At 38.8% G+C, this 16,992-nt stretch overlaps 1 protein-coding gene across 2 annotated transcripts in view; it reads right to left on the bottom strand.

The window, feature by feature from the left end:
• Positions 1–16,769, bottom strand: part of stxbp5l (syntaxin binding protein 5L) — a 195,434-nt gene extending 178,665 nt beyond the window's left edge. For both annotated transcript variants that reach the window (XM_055150169.1, XM_020920397.2), the window contains exon 1: positions 16,593–16,769. In XM_055150169.1, coding sequence (XP_055006144.1) covers positions 16,593–16,769 — 177 coding nt within the window. The remainder of the gene's footprint in view (positions 1–16,592) is intronic.
• Positions 16,770–16,992: the final 223 nt, after the last annotated feature.

Below are 16,992 nucleotides of genomic sequence, written 5' to 3'. Positions count from 1 at the left end.
ATAATTAGTTTTTTTCAGTTTTGTATTTAAATGACTAATGGAAAAAATGGATAATGGCCATTTCCCGTTTCTGTGACTTAAACTGTGATGCCGGACTTTTGTGCCACATATGGACTGAACCAGAACTGATCCCAGGACTAATATAAAACAAGATTAAACCAGGTTTAAACCAGGACTGAACCAGGACTGAACCAGGACTGAGTGTCGGGTCAGGCCCGGAGGTGGGCCTGTGTAGACTGTCGGGTGATCAGGACTAGAACCAGGAGACTGGAACCAGACCGGGACCAGACCGGAACTGAGACCAGTTTAGTCTTGGTTTAGTTCTGGTTAGTCTTGGTTCAGTTCTGGTTTAAACCTAGTTTAGTCCTGTTTTAGTCCTGGGATTTGTTCTGGTGCAGTCCTTGTTCAGTACAGGTGCAAAAATCTGTTTTTTTCCATTATTCATTTAAACCCCAAATCAAAAACTGAAAAAACGAATTGTCAATTTTTTTCATTTTGGTTTTTGATATAAATAATGAAGAAAATAGCTGTTTTTTCATTTTCTTATTTTTGGTTTGTGATCAAGGACTTTTGCCCAATCCAAAAGATATAATATTTTGTTCTGAATTATTTCAAAGGGACTAGATTTTCATCACTCTGACACTCAATGATCGCCAATAAATAAAGCAAGAATATTAAATGGAAAGTACAGATTATGCTACGTGTAAATGTCTACATTGTGTTTAGTCTGTATTGAGAGCTTGAGAATGGCACTTAAGAGCAGTGGGATGTATTTACCAGACAGAGAAGACACAAAACTACTGCGTCTTGTTCCAGGTTCAACAGAACTGCAGTACTCAGCTTTTTCTCTCGAGATTTGTTTATTTATTTATGTCAAAAATGCCAACAGCAAAAATACCATAAGAGAAATGCATTATTTTATAGTAAAAACTATATCTGAATATGCCTTATAAACCAATCTTTATACAATCTATGCTTTTTGTTGCGATTAGTATTTCCAAGCTATATTCTATGAGCTCAGGTTGGCATGACAAAGTAATACCCCATTAGAAAATGTTTTTGAGAGTGAAAATTAACTAAGACTAATTAGCCAAGACAAGACTACAGTAGAAGTAAACAAAACTACACATTTGACACGACTTATAGCACTAAGCAGCAATTTAAATGTCAAATCTCAAGTACAACCAAAACAAGAATAATGTGATGTTATTTAATTCAAATGAGCACTCTTAAGAGTAAAATTACCCCCCTGTCCACCTGTAACCAAGTTTGAGACCAAATTGTTATTTAAAAGTTCTCAGAGTCTGTTCAAATGCACCAAGATTACTACACACTTGATAATATGAAAAGTTGCATAAAATGAGGTGAAATAAAAGACTGTGAAGAATAACAATAAAAATATATATTTGATTTGATTTGCACAGCGTGAGGCAGGCAGGCCGTCTGGACAATGCACTTTTGGATAGAGCCCACACAATAACGAGCCTAAATCTATTCAAACACTCTCTCTCCCTTTCTATATCTGCCTCTCTCCTCTCTCTCATCTTCTCACACTTTCTCTCCTCTGTCCCCCCTCCTCTCCCTTCCTGTACTGGTTTTCTCTTTTTATCTCATCTTTATCCCCCCCTCTCTCTCTCTCTCTCTCTTTTCTGTACTGACTTTGTCTCTCTCCTCTGTATCCCCCTCCTCTCTCTTTCTTTCTGTACTGACTTTCTCTCTTTATCATCTCTCTCTCTCCTTTCCTTTGTCTCTCCCTTTCTCTACTGACTTTCTTTCTTTATCTCTCTCTCGCTGCCTCCATCCTCTCTTTTGCTTTTCTAAACAGACTTTCTTTATCTCTCTTTCTCTTTGTTCCTTTTTGTACTGACTTTCTTTCTTTATCTCTCTTTCTCTGCTTCCATCCTCTCTGTTCCTTTTTATACAGACTTTCTTTGTCTCTCTCCCTGCTCTCCCTTTCTGTACTGACTTTCTCTCTCTCTCTCTCTCTCTCTCTCTCTCTCTCTCTCTCTCTCTCTCTTTTCCTTTCTGTACTATCTCTCTCTCCATCTTTCCTTTATCTCTCCCTTTCTCTACTTACTTTCTTTCTGTATCTCTCTCTCTTTGCCTCCATCCTCTCTCTGTCTTTTCTAAACATACTTTCTTTATCTCTCTGGCTCTCTCTACCTGTCTGTACTTTCTTTCTTTCTCTCTCTTTCTCTTTGTTCTTTTCTGTACTGACTTTCTTTATCTCTCTTTCTCTGCTTCCATCCTCTCTGTCCCTTTTCTTTACAGACTGTCTTTATCTCTCTCCCTGCTCTCCCTCTCTCTTCCTTTCTGTACTGACTCTCTCTCTCTCTCTCTCTCTCTCTCTCTCTCTCTTTCATTGTCCCTCGCTCCCCTCTTCTCCCTGTACCACCCCTACCATTTCTCCTTGAACAATGATGGCAAATGTGACACTGTTGTTCTTTTACAAACTCAATAACACGTCTATTCACATCCTTCCTCTTTATTGATTTAAGCCTTTTCATTTTGTTTCAGCAACACAAAGTGGACAGAAATGTCACACTTCACAGTTGCTTCTGAAAATCCTTTACATGCCAATAAAGCTGTTTGGTATTAGAGGACCATGTATTCTATTGCTATAAACTACTTTACTCTTTCATTTACAGGACAAAAAAGGCATTATTGATACTTTGCTGCTGATGTCATCATCATCCCTTGATGATGTGATGCTAACTGTAGGCATTGTTCTGTCTCAAGTTAGACTTTAATTTGAGCTTTGCTTTAACACAATCTGATCATAAAGACTTTACTTAATTGGTACTATAGGTGAGCTGATTTTATACTGTTAAACAAGTCAAGTTAAACAATTATGTGTCTGCATAGTATCAGCATTAAATCTGCAATGACTGAAAAAGCTGTCAGTGTCAAAACACGTTTTTTTACACTCACAGTGTCCCAAAAATGAAAAGAAAAGTAATATTACTGTTATCGGTTAGATTTCAGTGAGATGTCTGGGTGTCCTAACTTTGTAAAATCCATTTCTGTTATTGTGATTTTAAAAGAGAGGCTTTGGACAAGTCAACAAAAGACTCTCCAAATGTTAGACTCTTTCAAAGAATAAATGCTTGATAATTGGATAAACTCACTGCTAGTGGAAACTGGTAGGCTGCATCAATTATCATATTGTATTGTTTATAAAAGTAGGTTAATGTTCCAGTCAGTTACAAAAGTCAAAATTCTGTTCTGAATGATATGAGTGCTTTTTCTGCCTCTCAAAATTAGGGATTCCCCGAACCAGGTTTTTCAGGTCTGATATTGATATCGATACTATGTCTTTAAGTGTCCACTGATATCCACTATCAACTAATACCAGTGTAGGGATTGCAAATTACATTTTTTTCCTCTCAAAACACAGTTCAGTACATAAAGGTTCTGTATTCTGCAAGTGACTACTGAACAGCTTTGTATGAATTAAAGTACAAACATCATGAGATATCCTGGTTGGACTCTTTTCTGACTGATGTAGTCCCAGGACATCAATTGAAACGATATCATGGAACCAGTACTGATACTGTGAATTTTCCTGGATTGTATCGGTATCGGTACATGCCAACTCAAAATCATGGATAAAGCATGCGTCAAATGTAAAGACTAAGAGTACAAGATATGCTGAAAAAAGTTGTGTCTATTAGTCAATATTACATTTAGTCAGTTATACATGTTTCTATTCAAAATAATTCTAATGGCGGACTCTCTACCAAAAAGTTACACAGCGCATCTTGCAGTGCAGAGTAAAATGCACAGTTTCTATCTTGTGAACGCTTACATTTCAAGAATGCATTTACACTGAAGATACGTACATGATGTGTAGCTCCCATCTGAGAAAATGACAGAGCCATCAATGGTACACGGTGGCCATACCAATCATCAGTAAGTACCTATACTTCTTCAGAAATCCGTTGCAATGGGCAGCCACTCTGGTCAAGCTACAATCCTGTTTTTACACAAATCACAGTGAAAAAGCAAAATGGTCTGAAAATGGCCCAAACTCTTCCAAGGTTGATGGTGTTGCACAGTGCCACAGCCTTGATAGTACTTCACAAAACCCCTTGCTGTCACCGCTCCTATTTGCACCGCTTTCCCAAAATTCTCCTCTATAACTATCCCCGATCTCGGCCCAGCGGTCTGACACCCACTCCTCCCTAATTGTTACCACACAGGGTCCTCTGACAGCCAGTCGACACCATGAGTCACCAAAACCAATATGAAACTCGTGGGGCTGAAGTGATGTCATCTTCACCAGCCCACACATCATCTCTACGAGCCTGCCAAAGGGGAGAAACACTACCCAAGCTGTTTATTCAGGGTCACCGGTTACAGTCTCAAGGCCCTGTATTCCTTTAAAAAGCAATACTAATCTTACCACATGTACTCCTGGGAGCTTGTCAAAAAGTGCATGCCCAGATACTAATTGATATTCATCATCATAAGAATTATAAGAGTTTATCTGCGTTCTGGGTGGTTGAGATGATATTGTTATACTGTAGCTGATGTCATCGACAGTCCCTGGGGGTTTGGTGCTATCTGTAGGCACTGCTCTTTCTGAGGCATATTAGACTTTAATCTGAGCTTTATTTCAACACAAGATGACCAGAAGGAACTCACTTAGTTGGAACTACAGCAGGTGATCTGATTTTTTGGACCATGAACCCACATATTGATCACAGTCTCCTGAAAATGTGTTGTTTAAATCTATTTTGTATTTTTTCTTGTTTTCAGACGATCTAAAAACTTTGGCTTCTGTTGAGATTTAAAGTTCTGATTACTCATGGAGCACAATGGGCTCTGGGAAACAAAAATGTGCCAAACCGTACAAAACAAACAAAATACAAAATATAAAGTATACACAAGGTATTCAGGGACAACAAATTGTGAATAACACAACTTCAACAAAAACAGATTGAAGCTTATATGGGTATGACTGATATTGACTCACAAAAGAAGATAGCAAATTAATATTTCTCAAAAGGTGCTCTCATACTTGCCCAAAGACCAAATTAAAATGGTGACTTAATGGCGACTTAAACTTAAACTGGTGATTAGACCTGGACTATGTCTGGACTAGACCATGAAACCATGAAACCAGGACTACAGCAGAACCAAACCAAGTCCAAACCAAGTCTACATCAGGACAAGACATCAAACAGATGGGACCACACCACGGTGAGAACAGTAAAATATACGTTAAATACAAAATTCCCTCATAGCAAATTATTTAACTATACAGATTTGTCTTTTTTCAGTAGCACTAAAATCCTACACCTCGAAGCTGTGGTGATGTCATCTTTCCCAGCCCACACATCATCACTACGAGCCTGCCAAAGGGGAGAAAACATTCCACCTAAACAGTTTATACAGGGTGTCAGTGGCTACAGTATCGGGGTCTCCATTCCTGCTGTCTCCACTGTAAAAATGTGAATGGCGCTGCAGAAGTTGCGTCGTAAATACTGGTGATCGATAAGCTGAGCGGCGTTTATAGGAAGTGCTGAGATGTGTGGGAGATGTGGGCCAAAGTAGCTCATCATGGGAATTACAGGCACCTCATGTCTGCTGGAGGGGCCTCTAGGACTTGTACTAAAGCAGTGAGTTAGTGTTAAGGTCAATGTGTGTTTTTCTGCAAATAATAACAAATAATCATGGGGATTTTTCAGTGTATATCCATGTGTTTCTGTAGCCTGACCGACCAGTCTAGAATCGGACTTTAGAGCATGAAAAACCTCTGTCTAAACTTGAGAGATTCCAACCACAGCTGCTTATTTGTAGCATGTCTCTCAAATGCGAAATCTCCTCTCCAAAATTCTTGTTTCATTCAGAACAAAATATATCACTTTTATCTAAGAATAGTTTGGTGTTTCAGTTGTTAATTCTCTATAAATCCATACTGTTTTTCAGTGCTCTGTATTACTTTTTCTACTTTTAACGTGTAAGCGGCCATGTTTGTTTTTGACGCGAACGGAGCATGCATCTCTGTGATTGGTGAATACACCTGTCAATCACACTCACTAAAATCAGGGAGAGAGGATATGGCTCCAGATCCACTCGTTTTTGTAAAGTTTTGTCAAAGCGCGGGGTTCTGGCCATGTAAGATTTCTACAGAGTGATATATAAATACCACTGCCATAGCAATTAAAGATTCCAAACCAAATAACAAGTTAAAGCAAGTTCTTACAGTGCAAGTAGATACACAAAATATGACGATTTAATTGAAATTACATTTTGGTGCAATTATCAAATCTCAAATGCAAGTAATAGAATGTCCTCTGCAAAAAACAAAATATCCTGTCTTTTTATAGAAAATAGTTTAGACCTCTAAGATGACGATTCATGAGATCCTTGTGTTAGTTTATCAGTTTCCATGTTAGAATTATCTCAAATATTGATATTCCTGTTGTTGTTTACAATATGCAACCCTACTTTTTAAACATAAGGAGAAAATTTAATTAAAAAAAACATTTTTCTACATCATTAATACTAGTTCCAAATACACAAACACAATTTAATCAACCCTACAGCCAGTTTAAAGGTCAGTAAGAATACCACAAACATAATGTTATGAAACCAAATGTAAAAGTTCATTACACAGTGCAGGCGGTCAGCAGGTTGGTGTGATGACATAATGGATTATAATGAGCAGGTTGCCGGCATAACGCCCTGGCACTGTCTGCACTCATCTCCGAGATTAATTCAAATTTGAACTGATGAGGATAGATACACTCTGTTGGACAACCACCACTCACTGAATATGGTAATAATGCATATTTCTATTGATTAAAAGTGCATATTAAATCTACTTCAAATTTCAAATGTGTGGTGAGAAAGAAGAGAAAATGTCACATGTGAAGACTGGAGTCAGCTGAGGACCAGAATGCAAATCACTGTCATTATGGCATACAACAGTTCGGCCAGAAACAGCCACCAAATGTGAAACCTGCAGTATTTTTAGCTTTGCAAGATTCTGTAACAATGTGAAATGTGGTGATGCCATGCTAGTTTATTCATTCGATATTCCTTAGGGATATTTAGTGTATATGACAACATAAAGCTGAAAGTATATAGCTTAGATATATTTTTATTACTAGATTTCTATATTTTATTTTTACTTGGACATGTATATTTATAAGATTATGCCCTATCTGACATCAGTCTCTTGCTATTTCTGCTACTTATTCATTATACCATTTATTATTTATCAATAAAGTTTGTCCAAGTCTGAAGATCTGATGTATTTTGTGCAGTAGGAGAGTCAGGATTTGTCATGAGAGTTTTAGAGGTATTTTAATTTAAAACTATTTATATTTATTATAGTATTTAGTTGTTGTTGTTTTCATCTACATTTATGTCCTACTGATATTATCATTTGGTCACACACTAGAGGAACAGTGATCATTAAGACAATGTGAATCAATGTGAATGAGGCATTTCTCTGTCGTATTATGGTGTCAATAGTTTGGAATTGAGGGCTTTTTCTTTGCAGTAGTGGAGAGATTTTTAGCCATTTTTATACTATGATATGATTTAAGTTGTAGAGGGCAGAATAAATAACTTCTATGCCTAATTATTATGGGAACATTCTGTTTTTATTTGTTACAATTCAGGCTTTTAAATGATCTCTTTACTGGGATTATCGTCCTTTGTGTCAGTGACATAAAGTGTCTCTCTGTAGCAATATATTTTGCTTCAAGGTTTGTTATTGTGGCCTACTAGCACAGGTTATAAAAATAGTATTATTTTTCCCAACTAAGAATTAAATACACTTTTTTAAGAAAATAAATTAACTAAACAGGAGTTTCATACTGTTGTATTCCAAATAAAGATATAAAAATGCTTGATAATAGTTATTTCTCCATATGGTCTTAAAAATAAATATAGCAACACCCATTTAAAACAAGTCTTTGTTCAATATTGGCCTCAACACAACACCAACAACCATACCCATAGGCATGATGCAGACACAGTAAAGTATTGCAGTAATACCAGTGACTGAAATTGTCATTTAAACCAACAAAGTGATGAAGCATCCAAACACAATGAAAACAGTTCATACTTAAAAATGAGACTGGGCACAGCCATCTTTGATTCTATCTCTAGTACTGGATGGCCCATGATTTTCTTTTGGGCCCCCACTCTGTAGCTGGAGACCCTTGTATCACATTATATTAATAAAGGCACATTTCTTCCTGATTGAAAGTAGTACAAAACAATAATGCTTAAATTAGCTGACTTTAATTTGTGGTTTAGCTCATAAAAATTACATAAACAGTTGTGTCATGTGTCTATCTAGTACTGGGAAAGTGTATCCCTCAAGGAGCATGAAGCTTTATGGCTGTGTGGAAAAGTTGTAACGACCACTCAGCGTTAGGCCTTATGTAACTCAAGCCTTTGTGGTTTTAAATGCATCTCAGGGCAGCTCTACTTTGTCGCCAATGACCACTTCCTGCTTTAACAGGAAGTCACAGAACCTCCACAGCCCAATGAAAGATGAAAGGAATTATTATTAGGGCTGTCCTCACAGCCATGCTCTAGAAATAATCCCACACCTACTATTAAGAAATCTCGGATGGCACCTGTACGTATGCATGAATCACACATGTTCTAGTGCCAGCCTATTTTTATCCAAGTGTGAATTTAATCAGGAGAGCACGTCTTGTAGCTCCTGACATTTTATATCAGTTAGCTTGTAGCTAGAGTTTAAGTAATTTTATGAAAACACTGTAAATTGAGAATGGAAAAAATAGTACAAAAATAAATTGAGTATGTGCAAAGTTACAGTATAGAGCTGGGGTCGGCAACCCGCGGCTCCGGAGCCGCATGCGGCTCTTTAGCACTCCCCTAGTGGCTCCCTGGAGCTTTTTCAAAAATGAGTGAAAATGGAAAAGGAATGATTTTTTTGTTGTTGTTTTAATATGGTTTCTTTAGGGGTAAAACCCTCGTTCATCTCTGGTCATGGACCTGATCCATCAGTTGTGTGTGCAAACGCAAACATAGGAAAAGTGTTTCAGCAGAACAAACAGATGAGCTGAAGCGGGGGGTGGTGTCCGGTGCCTCCACCTGAGAAGCGTTTCCCCCCCCCAAAAAAAAAACAAAACACGTGCACAGACGGACGCTCAGAACAACATATAATGAACCAAACTGGATTCATGCTTCTGTCCGGACGCTTTGCACCACCTCGGAACAAGGCCGCGGTCGAGTGTGGAGGACCGGAGCAGCCCGCCCGGACCTGTAGTCCACAGCGCATTCTCGCTTTTCCCGCACAGAACCAGCGCACAGAGGACGACGCGGAACCGCTCGGACCCAGTCCTTTGCACGCTGGTCTTGCTCGCCCCCATCTGGAACCAGGACACGGAGGACGAAACCTCCGGACAATCTGACCAACACTGGACCCCCAGCCCCGTCTTGAGGAGCTGCGCGCTGACTGCTCCCGTGTATTTTGCGCTGCTGCCCGAGCTCAGAGCTTCTGCTCTGGGCTGATGTTGCGTAGAAAGTTCTACATGCTGCTGTTTTATGAGTGCTCCTATGCACGATCAGAAGAAATGCGACTGCTGCTCTGAATACTTCCATCATCGTCGTCAAAGCAACAGGTAAACGTCGGTCTACAGACGGCGCACCGAGTATGAGAGGGTCGCAAAAGGGGTTTGTGTAATCATGAATGCTCATTTTGTATTTGTAGCCTACTTGGTCATTTTAATAGTAGGTTTATGTAACTAATACACTGACAGCCTATGTTGCCTTCATATTAGGCTTATATAAGGCTTTTAATTTTTTGCGGCTCCAGGCAGGTATGTTTTTTGTTTTTTTGGGCCAATATGGCTCTTTGAACATTTTGGGTTGCCGACCCCTGGTATAGAGGATTGGATAAAATATGTCAATTATGGGGTGGTGTTTTTCATGGGATTAATTCTGGATGCATGTCACATTTTTGGAACAGGTTTGTGCTACGACATCTGTGGATATTATAACAGCAGTGCCCATAACGTTATAAAATGCTATAGTATCTTTTTGACTGGTGAGGCAGTCCCTCCTACTTTCTGTTTGCATATAAGAGCCGTGCAGCTCATAGAGCGCATCAGACAACTGTTCTTATTTGAAACATTCCAATCTCAGCAGCATATTTGAAGCCTGTTTCTGTAAAATGCAGAGGCATCTCCTCCTTGAATATCCTCATATGATTCAGAACTACTTATATAACTTCATTTAGATCAGATTTACAGTTTAGTGCTTTAGCTTGTTGATTCTGTAGAGACCTGAGCTATTTCTAAGTGCTTCATGTGTTTTTCTTATTGTTGAACTCGTAAGACACCATGTTTGTTTTGTCATGAAAGGGCAATGTGTTTCTCTAATGGGTCAGTCATCTGAAATAGTGGAGACAGAATTTGATTCCAGTCTATTTGTCTTTGTAATTTGTAGAGTTTTCCAGGCAAAATAGTAGGACCAATTTTACTACTAGTAATGCTTTTAACTTCATGCAGCTTGAACACATTTGCAAAGCCAGACTCCAAAGCACTACAAACCACAACTGGACAAAATGGTTTTGTAATTAAATAAGGTCGAGAGACTTTGAAAGTGTATCTACTGATCTTAATCGCAATAGTATATCTTCTTCTGTGTGATGAGGTCATCTGACAGTCAGTCTGCAATTTGTCTCAATATCAGAGCAGCCATCTACAAATGCACTGGCAGCACAGGAAAGACATGAGACGGCCAGTATAAATATATCGAAACACACACACACACACACACATGTGTTTTACAAGCCCTTCTGGAGCAAGCAACCTGACCACTTGCTTTTTTGTACTATAGTTCCAAATGTCATTTTTCAGTCTACATTATTTATATAGCTCTGTAGTGTTCCCACAGGAAAATGCTACTTACTCCAAAGCTCTCCATATTAATATTACAATCATTATTGCATTGTATTGTGGTGCTATATTCATATCTGGTCAAGTAAGTAATTTAATGTAATTTAAATTCTGGTTTCAATATCAATTAGCAACTTTTTTTCTTCTTTCTTGACAACCGACTTGGTTTTTGTTTTGATTTAATTTGATTTGTTATGATTGGTTTGTTTTGGTAAGTCTAATTATTTTTTTCTTTGTTGTTCATACACTGAAGGTGGATCAGCTCTCTCACATAACAGAGTGTCTGCAGATCAATGTGCAGCTACAGTGGGCACAAGTACAGTACGTCCAGGAACAACCCACACAATGCAAGCAGCTCAGAGCATCAGCATCTGACAAAACACGAACTGTCCAGTTACGCAATGATTATTTAGCATTTTTGGTACATGATGCCACAGTGAAATACAATTACTTTATCTATGACAATCAGGCTTTTAGCAAAAACAGTAACAGTGAAGATAGCTTATAACTCATGCTAAAATGTCTTAAAGCAAAGTTGCCAGAGAGAAAGTGCTTTATCATTCATACATATATTTATAGATATATAGATTTAGTTTTGTATTCTGCAAATCAGAGGTTCCCAAACAACAGGCAAGAACTAACCCCAACTTATTTTAGGGCAATAGTCTCTCTGATCAGACCGTGAATCTACCAAAACTTTACTAACAAGATCACAAAAGTTGATGCAATTACAAATATGTATACAGAAAACTACTCACAATCCACTCCCAAGCCCAATCCAAAATTTTGCTCTGGTCCATATAAATCCTTATAATCTCACTAAAATAATGAGTTGACTAATAAAAATGTTGGCTAATTAAGACTCCATTGACTGATTAATTGATTAAACAACTAAATGCCATCCTAGTTTATAGGCACCATGTAAAGAACATTGAGAGAATAAAGTCAAATTAAATAATTATATCCTGCCAGTCATCCAAAATGTTGTGGGGTTTGTTTATTGTTACAGGAATATGGTCTCAGTGGGTATCGCGGTGTGATTATTGTGAAAGTGAATGAATATAATAATATTAATTGTACTGTCATAATTCATTCACTCCATATTTGATGGTGGTAAGTTTCTATTGTAGCCACAGTTGCTCTGGGGTAGTGTGATGGAAGTGGGGCTGCCAATCTGCACCATCAACCTCACGCATTCACACACCACTTTCATATGACATAAGATGGGAGAGGTGTCTTGCCTAAGAGCACAACAATGCAACTTTTCCGAAATATGAAGGCCTTTTTATGTCTTTGGCACGACTAAGGCCCATAGAAGCAGAACAGCTTCCCACTACCCACTGCAATTGACAACAAAACAATACCGTAAGATCTGGATCTTAATTCAGAACATTTCTATTCTAAGGGTTCATATTATGCTATTTTCTGGTGTATGTTATAATGCTGTTTCCTCATCAAAAATAGACCTGGAGTTGTGTGCTGTTTCATTCACACATGTTTAACAAGCAAACCCTCCATATTTAGGCTTTTCTTCTCTCTGAAACACTCTGTTTCACCTTATGATGTCATGATGTAGTAACACAGGAAATGCTCCACCTTCAATAGAAACATTTTGATCATTTCAGCCCTAGAATTACCAATCTCTACAGAACTAAAGGTAAAAGGTAGCTGTTAACTTGTAAACTACCGCTACACGACATCACAAAGTGGAACAGAGCATTTTGAGCTTTGAAGATGTGGACAGACTAATAAAAATAATGGATTATTATTGTGTGACTGAAACAAAACACAATGCCAGGTATGTTTTTGATGAGTTAACAATATGGCTTAAATATCAAAATAATCTATTTTGTGTAGTATTGGATCTTTAACAACAAAAGAATATCTTAAAATTTGGATCTTAATTCAGGACTTTTCTATTTAATTCTATCTTGAACACACACATACCATCCACTCTGTCAATCACTCAGTTTTTGTCATGCTCTGAGTGAGTTATAGACACCTTTAACCAATCACAGTGAAGTATACACTCTCAGACGCATTACTCCATAGGTACATTATGAGAAAATTGTAATGCTACCCACTCCTATGTTTGAACAGTGTCTTAAATAATGCCACTCATTGTCCTCACATTACACCACAGCTGGAGAAAATAACATTATTAGAGATATGTGTATAATAGATGACATGTCAGTGTATATTACACTACTTAAAACCAGACCTCCACATGGTTCATTATGTGTTGTCATTGAGCGATGGCCTCCAATGCTGCAAACCCCCCGCCTTAACCTTCCCTTTTCAGTAGCATTATCTCCTTCTCCTCCTCCAGCCTGTGTCTTACTATACGAGTTTTCTCTCCGTAATCACCTCATTTTGCTTTAAATAGAAACCAGCCAATAGATTCAATGGGGCTCTTGTGCACCTGGGTACGACGAGTATCTCTTATTTGAACTGTTTGCAATGCTATCTAAAAGCTCATTCCATTACAGTGGCGAATGCATTTCCTTAAATAAATTCTGAACCTAAATAAAATGCACAAGTTTAGAAAGAGTGCATTTCAACGTCCTACGCTGCATACTTAGGAAACAGATCATGACTAAGTTTGAAGCACAGATGCCAAATCTTCCCACACACGCTTCACTCGCTCGATAACTGTAACCCTTGAAAAGTGATATTTCTGTCTGAATGAAATTGCTTCTAGGGACTGAAATGGATTATGTGAAGGTATAAAGTGTTTCTCCACATGTAAAAAGAAAGATCTAATAATGGCAATGAGTGGAAATTTGGAGGCAGGAGTTACGTATTTCCAGACACTTTTACAGTAGATGCATTACTCATTACATTACAGCCCTTTCAACAACTAAAATGTCTTGCTTAAGGATACACTGGTTGTATGTACTCATGAGAGCTGGGATTAAACCATGAACCACAAAGTAAACTAAGCAACAACCAATTTAATAGAGATACACAAACACATGTGTTGTAGTTTCTGGAAGCATTCTGTATGGAGCGTTCAAACAAAGTCTGTGTTCTAATTCTCTTAACCCAAAATCAACATAAACAGCTTAGCAACATAAACACTGATTTTAACATTGACTAATTATTGTACACAAACTTTCTTTCAAACAGTTGATTATCTAAATAGCCTTCTTGCAAGCCTACTTTCAATTTTAAAGCCACAGTGTATCTTTTTTGGGCAAAAAAAAGTGCATGCTTTCTAATTTTAATTTAGCACTAAAAACACTGAAAAACATGAGTCCTTTCTTTGAGTGGACTTGCATCTCCACAGACCTGACCAAAAGGAGGGCCTTCTCTTGCTTGTTTCCATGGAAATGTTGTTGCTTTGTCTGTAATATTCCACAATATAGCATAAAATGTATCTAGCTCCACGTAGAATGTTCTGATGTATGTTTTTAACTTTATGGAATTGTGCAAGTGACATGACACCTCTAGAAAGTTACATACTGTTCCTTTAACCATTTAATTACTTAATCTAATAATGAATCTATGGTCTTTGTATTCCGTGAGACTCTGTATAGTCTGAAAACTGTAATACTGCTTACATTCAATCAGCTTCATGCAATTTATAAACCTTTCATTTTTCCTTCAGTCTTTAGAGGAAACAGTGCATTTTCTATTTGTTCACAGCTCACTGGTTCCTTACAGGGTCAGAGGGTGGTGTAACCTTTTGTTTTTTCGCTCTATACAGTTGTGTGTACTTGTATAGACACACACAGCTCAAGCTCAGCATGGGAAACCAATAACCTTTGCTATTGTTACAGTGTAGAGCCAGTGCTCTTTCAAACACAATAAGCAGCATATTTGAGGCTTTATTACAGGTAGGCTAATGCGCTCAATATCGTGGTGTATATGTGGAGTGGTTCTCTGTGTGGTACATGTACAATCGATGGTGCAGGCTTGTGCCACTTATACTCAAGTACTTAAAAACTTGATGAAAAACCTAAAACAACTATCACTTCTCCATACAGTTTAGTCCTGTTTCAGTCCTGGTTTAGAAAAAGTGCTTAGTCTTGTAAGAGCCTTAGTCTTTAAAGGTCCTATATTACACACAGATTTGACTCTTGTGAGTTTTTAGCCATGTTAGAATGATGTTACCTCCTCAAAAACATCCCAGAAGTTGTGTTTTGTTTCATTCGCACATTTGAGTAATCCTTTATTATTAGTTGGTGAACATCTCCAAAGCTCAAAATGCTGTGTTTCACCTTGTGATGTCATGAACCAGTAGTTTTCAAGTCAACAGCTACCTTTTACCTTTTGTTCAATAGAGGTTGTTCCAGGACTGATTATTATTACAGTATACCAATGATTCTAGTGGAGGTGTATGGGGTTTAAAAACACAGTGGCACACTCCCTCTCTCATGACATCACCGAAAATAGTGTAATATAGGCCCTGTTAATAATGGTTTAGTCATGCTTAAAATCAAATTGGACGTTGTGTTAAGATTGAGTTTAGTTATGATTTTTGGCAGCCACACATAGGTAACTGAAAGAAATGTAGATTCTCTGAAAAACTTTTGAGAACAATTGAATAGGTAGAATCAATGCCTACATCCACTGCAGCACTGGCTATGAACAAAGGGGTTTATAATGATCAGTGCAGAAAATGTTGTATGTTCCAGTGCATATATAAACTGTGTGACTTCTGCTTGATAGACATGAACAGGCTCAGTACATGGGACTAGGCCAACCAACGCTCTGATCATTTTTTTCTAGTATTTTTCTCCTCCCCGTCTGTCTCTGCTTAGCCTGCCTTTCCTCTTTCCTCTGTACTGCAGCATCCTCTGAATCAAACCCTCTCCCCCCTCCAAAAAAGAAGAAAAAACACCTCTATTTTGACTCAATCTAATAACAAAGACTGCAAATTTCTTCACCTGGATGTGTCATTTAAACTGGGATTTCCTTGCGCTCTTCCCATAATCATCAGTTGCTGCAACCAGTTCCAAAATGCATTGAACAACAAGTCTGCAATGGGCGGTAGAAGCTGCTATAAATACCCCCAGCACCCCTCCTCTCCTCCCCTCCCTCCTCCTGAGCGAAACGCGGCTAGGACACTACACTGCAGGCTCCCTTTTGGCTGGTTTACTGTGCACTTTTTTCCCCCCCATCTACCCACCCACCCTCCTTTTCCCCCCCTCCCTTCTCTTCCCTTCTCTTCTCTTCTCTTCCGCGGGCTAAGGGAGGGACACCAGTTATGTCATCGCCTCTATACGCCAAGACCATTCGCGCGTTGTTGGCTCTGCTGCTGATGCAACGCGAGGATGCTATTCATTGACTCCGCTCTCTGTTTGTGCCACATGCGTGTGTAGGCTGCCTGCTGCATGTAGAGCCACACACTTGGAGAACTGTGCGCGGATGGGGACTGCTACAGCACTTTGGCAGCGCGCATGTCCACGGGTGGAACGGATTTTAGTCAGTAAACAGTGACTAACGCTATCGAGCCACAAGCCTAATTTGAACACTTTGTATCTCTTTGTTGTTGTCGCTTTTAAAGGAACAGTGAACTTTTGACCCAAAACACCACACAGGATCACACGCTGACTTCAAAGCGAGCTCTTTAATCGGCATATTGACGCCTTTGCACCTGTTTGACCCCGGTGCAGGTGTTTTATATTGAATTGTCGAATCAAATTAGCTGGTTTAAAGTGGGTTTAATCTGCCACACGGGGTACTCACCTTACATAGCTGAAAGTTTTCCGATACTAGCGTCTCCTGCACGTCGATCTCCTTTGGGGTGGGCGCCGCGGTGGGGGTCCCTGCCGCGCTGCCACAGGACGGAGACCCCATCGTCCCACCACCGCTCGCGGGGGAGGACGTGGTCAGACCGTCCAACACCTTCCGAAACTTCTTCATTGTCAAGTAGATTTACAACAGATTATACGAACTGTGAAATATTACGATCTACAAAGAGATTCAATCGCAAGTAGTAACAACAGCAGTAGCCGTAACGGGATAACGGAATAAATGACTTAGGTGCAATTTAAAAAGTCAGCGAGGCTCCTCATCTTCTCTTTCTTGGCAGCAGTCCACAAAAATGTTTTTTCAGCGTTAGGGTGACGGCCGGTGTTGCAGAGGC

The sequence above is a fragment of the Boleophthalmus pectinirostris genome, unplaced genomic scaffold (assembly GCF_026225935.1).
Source record: "Boleophthalmus pectinirostris isolate CB_2022bp ecotype Guang Dong unplaced genomic scaffold, ASM2622593v1 HiC_scaffold_1, whole genome shotgun sequence".
Lineage (NCBI taxonomy): Eukaryota > Metazoa > Chordata > Actinopteri > Gobiiformes > Gobiidae > Boleophthalmus > Boleophthalmus pectinirostris.
The sequence above is the reverse complement of the archived record's forward strand: the minus strand, read 5'-3'. Positions and strand labels throughout refer to the sequence as shown.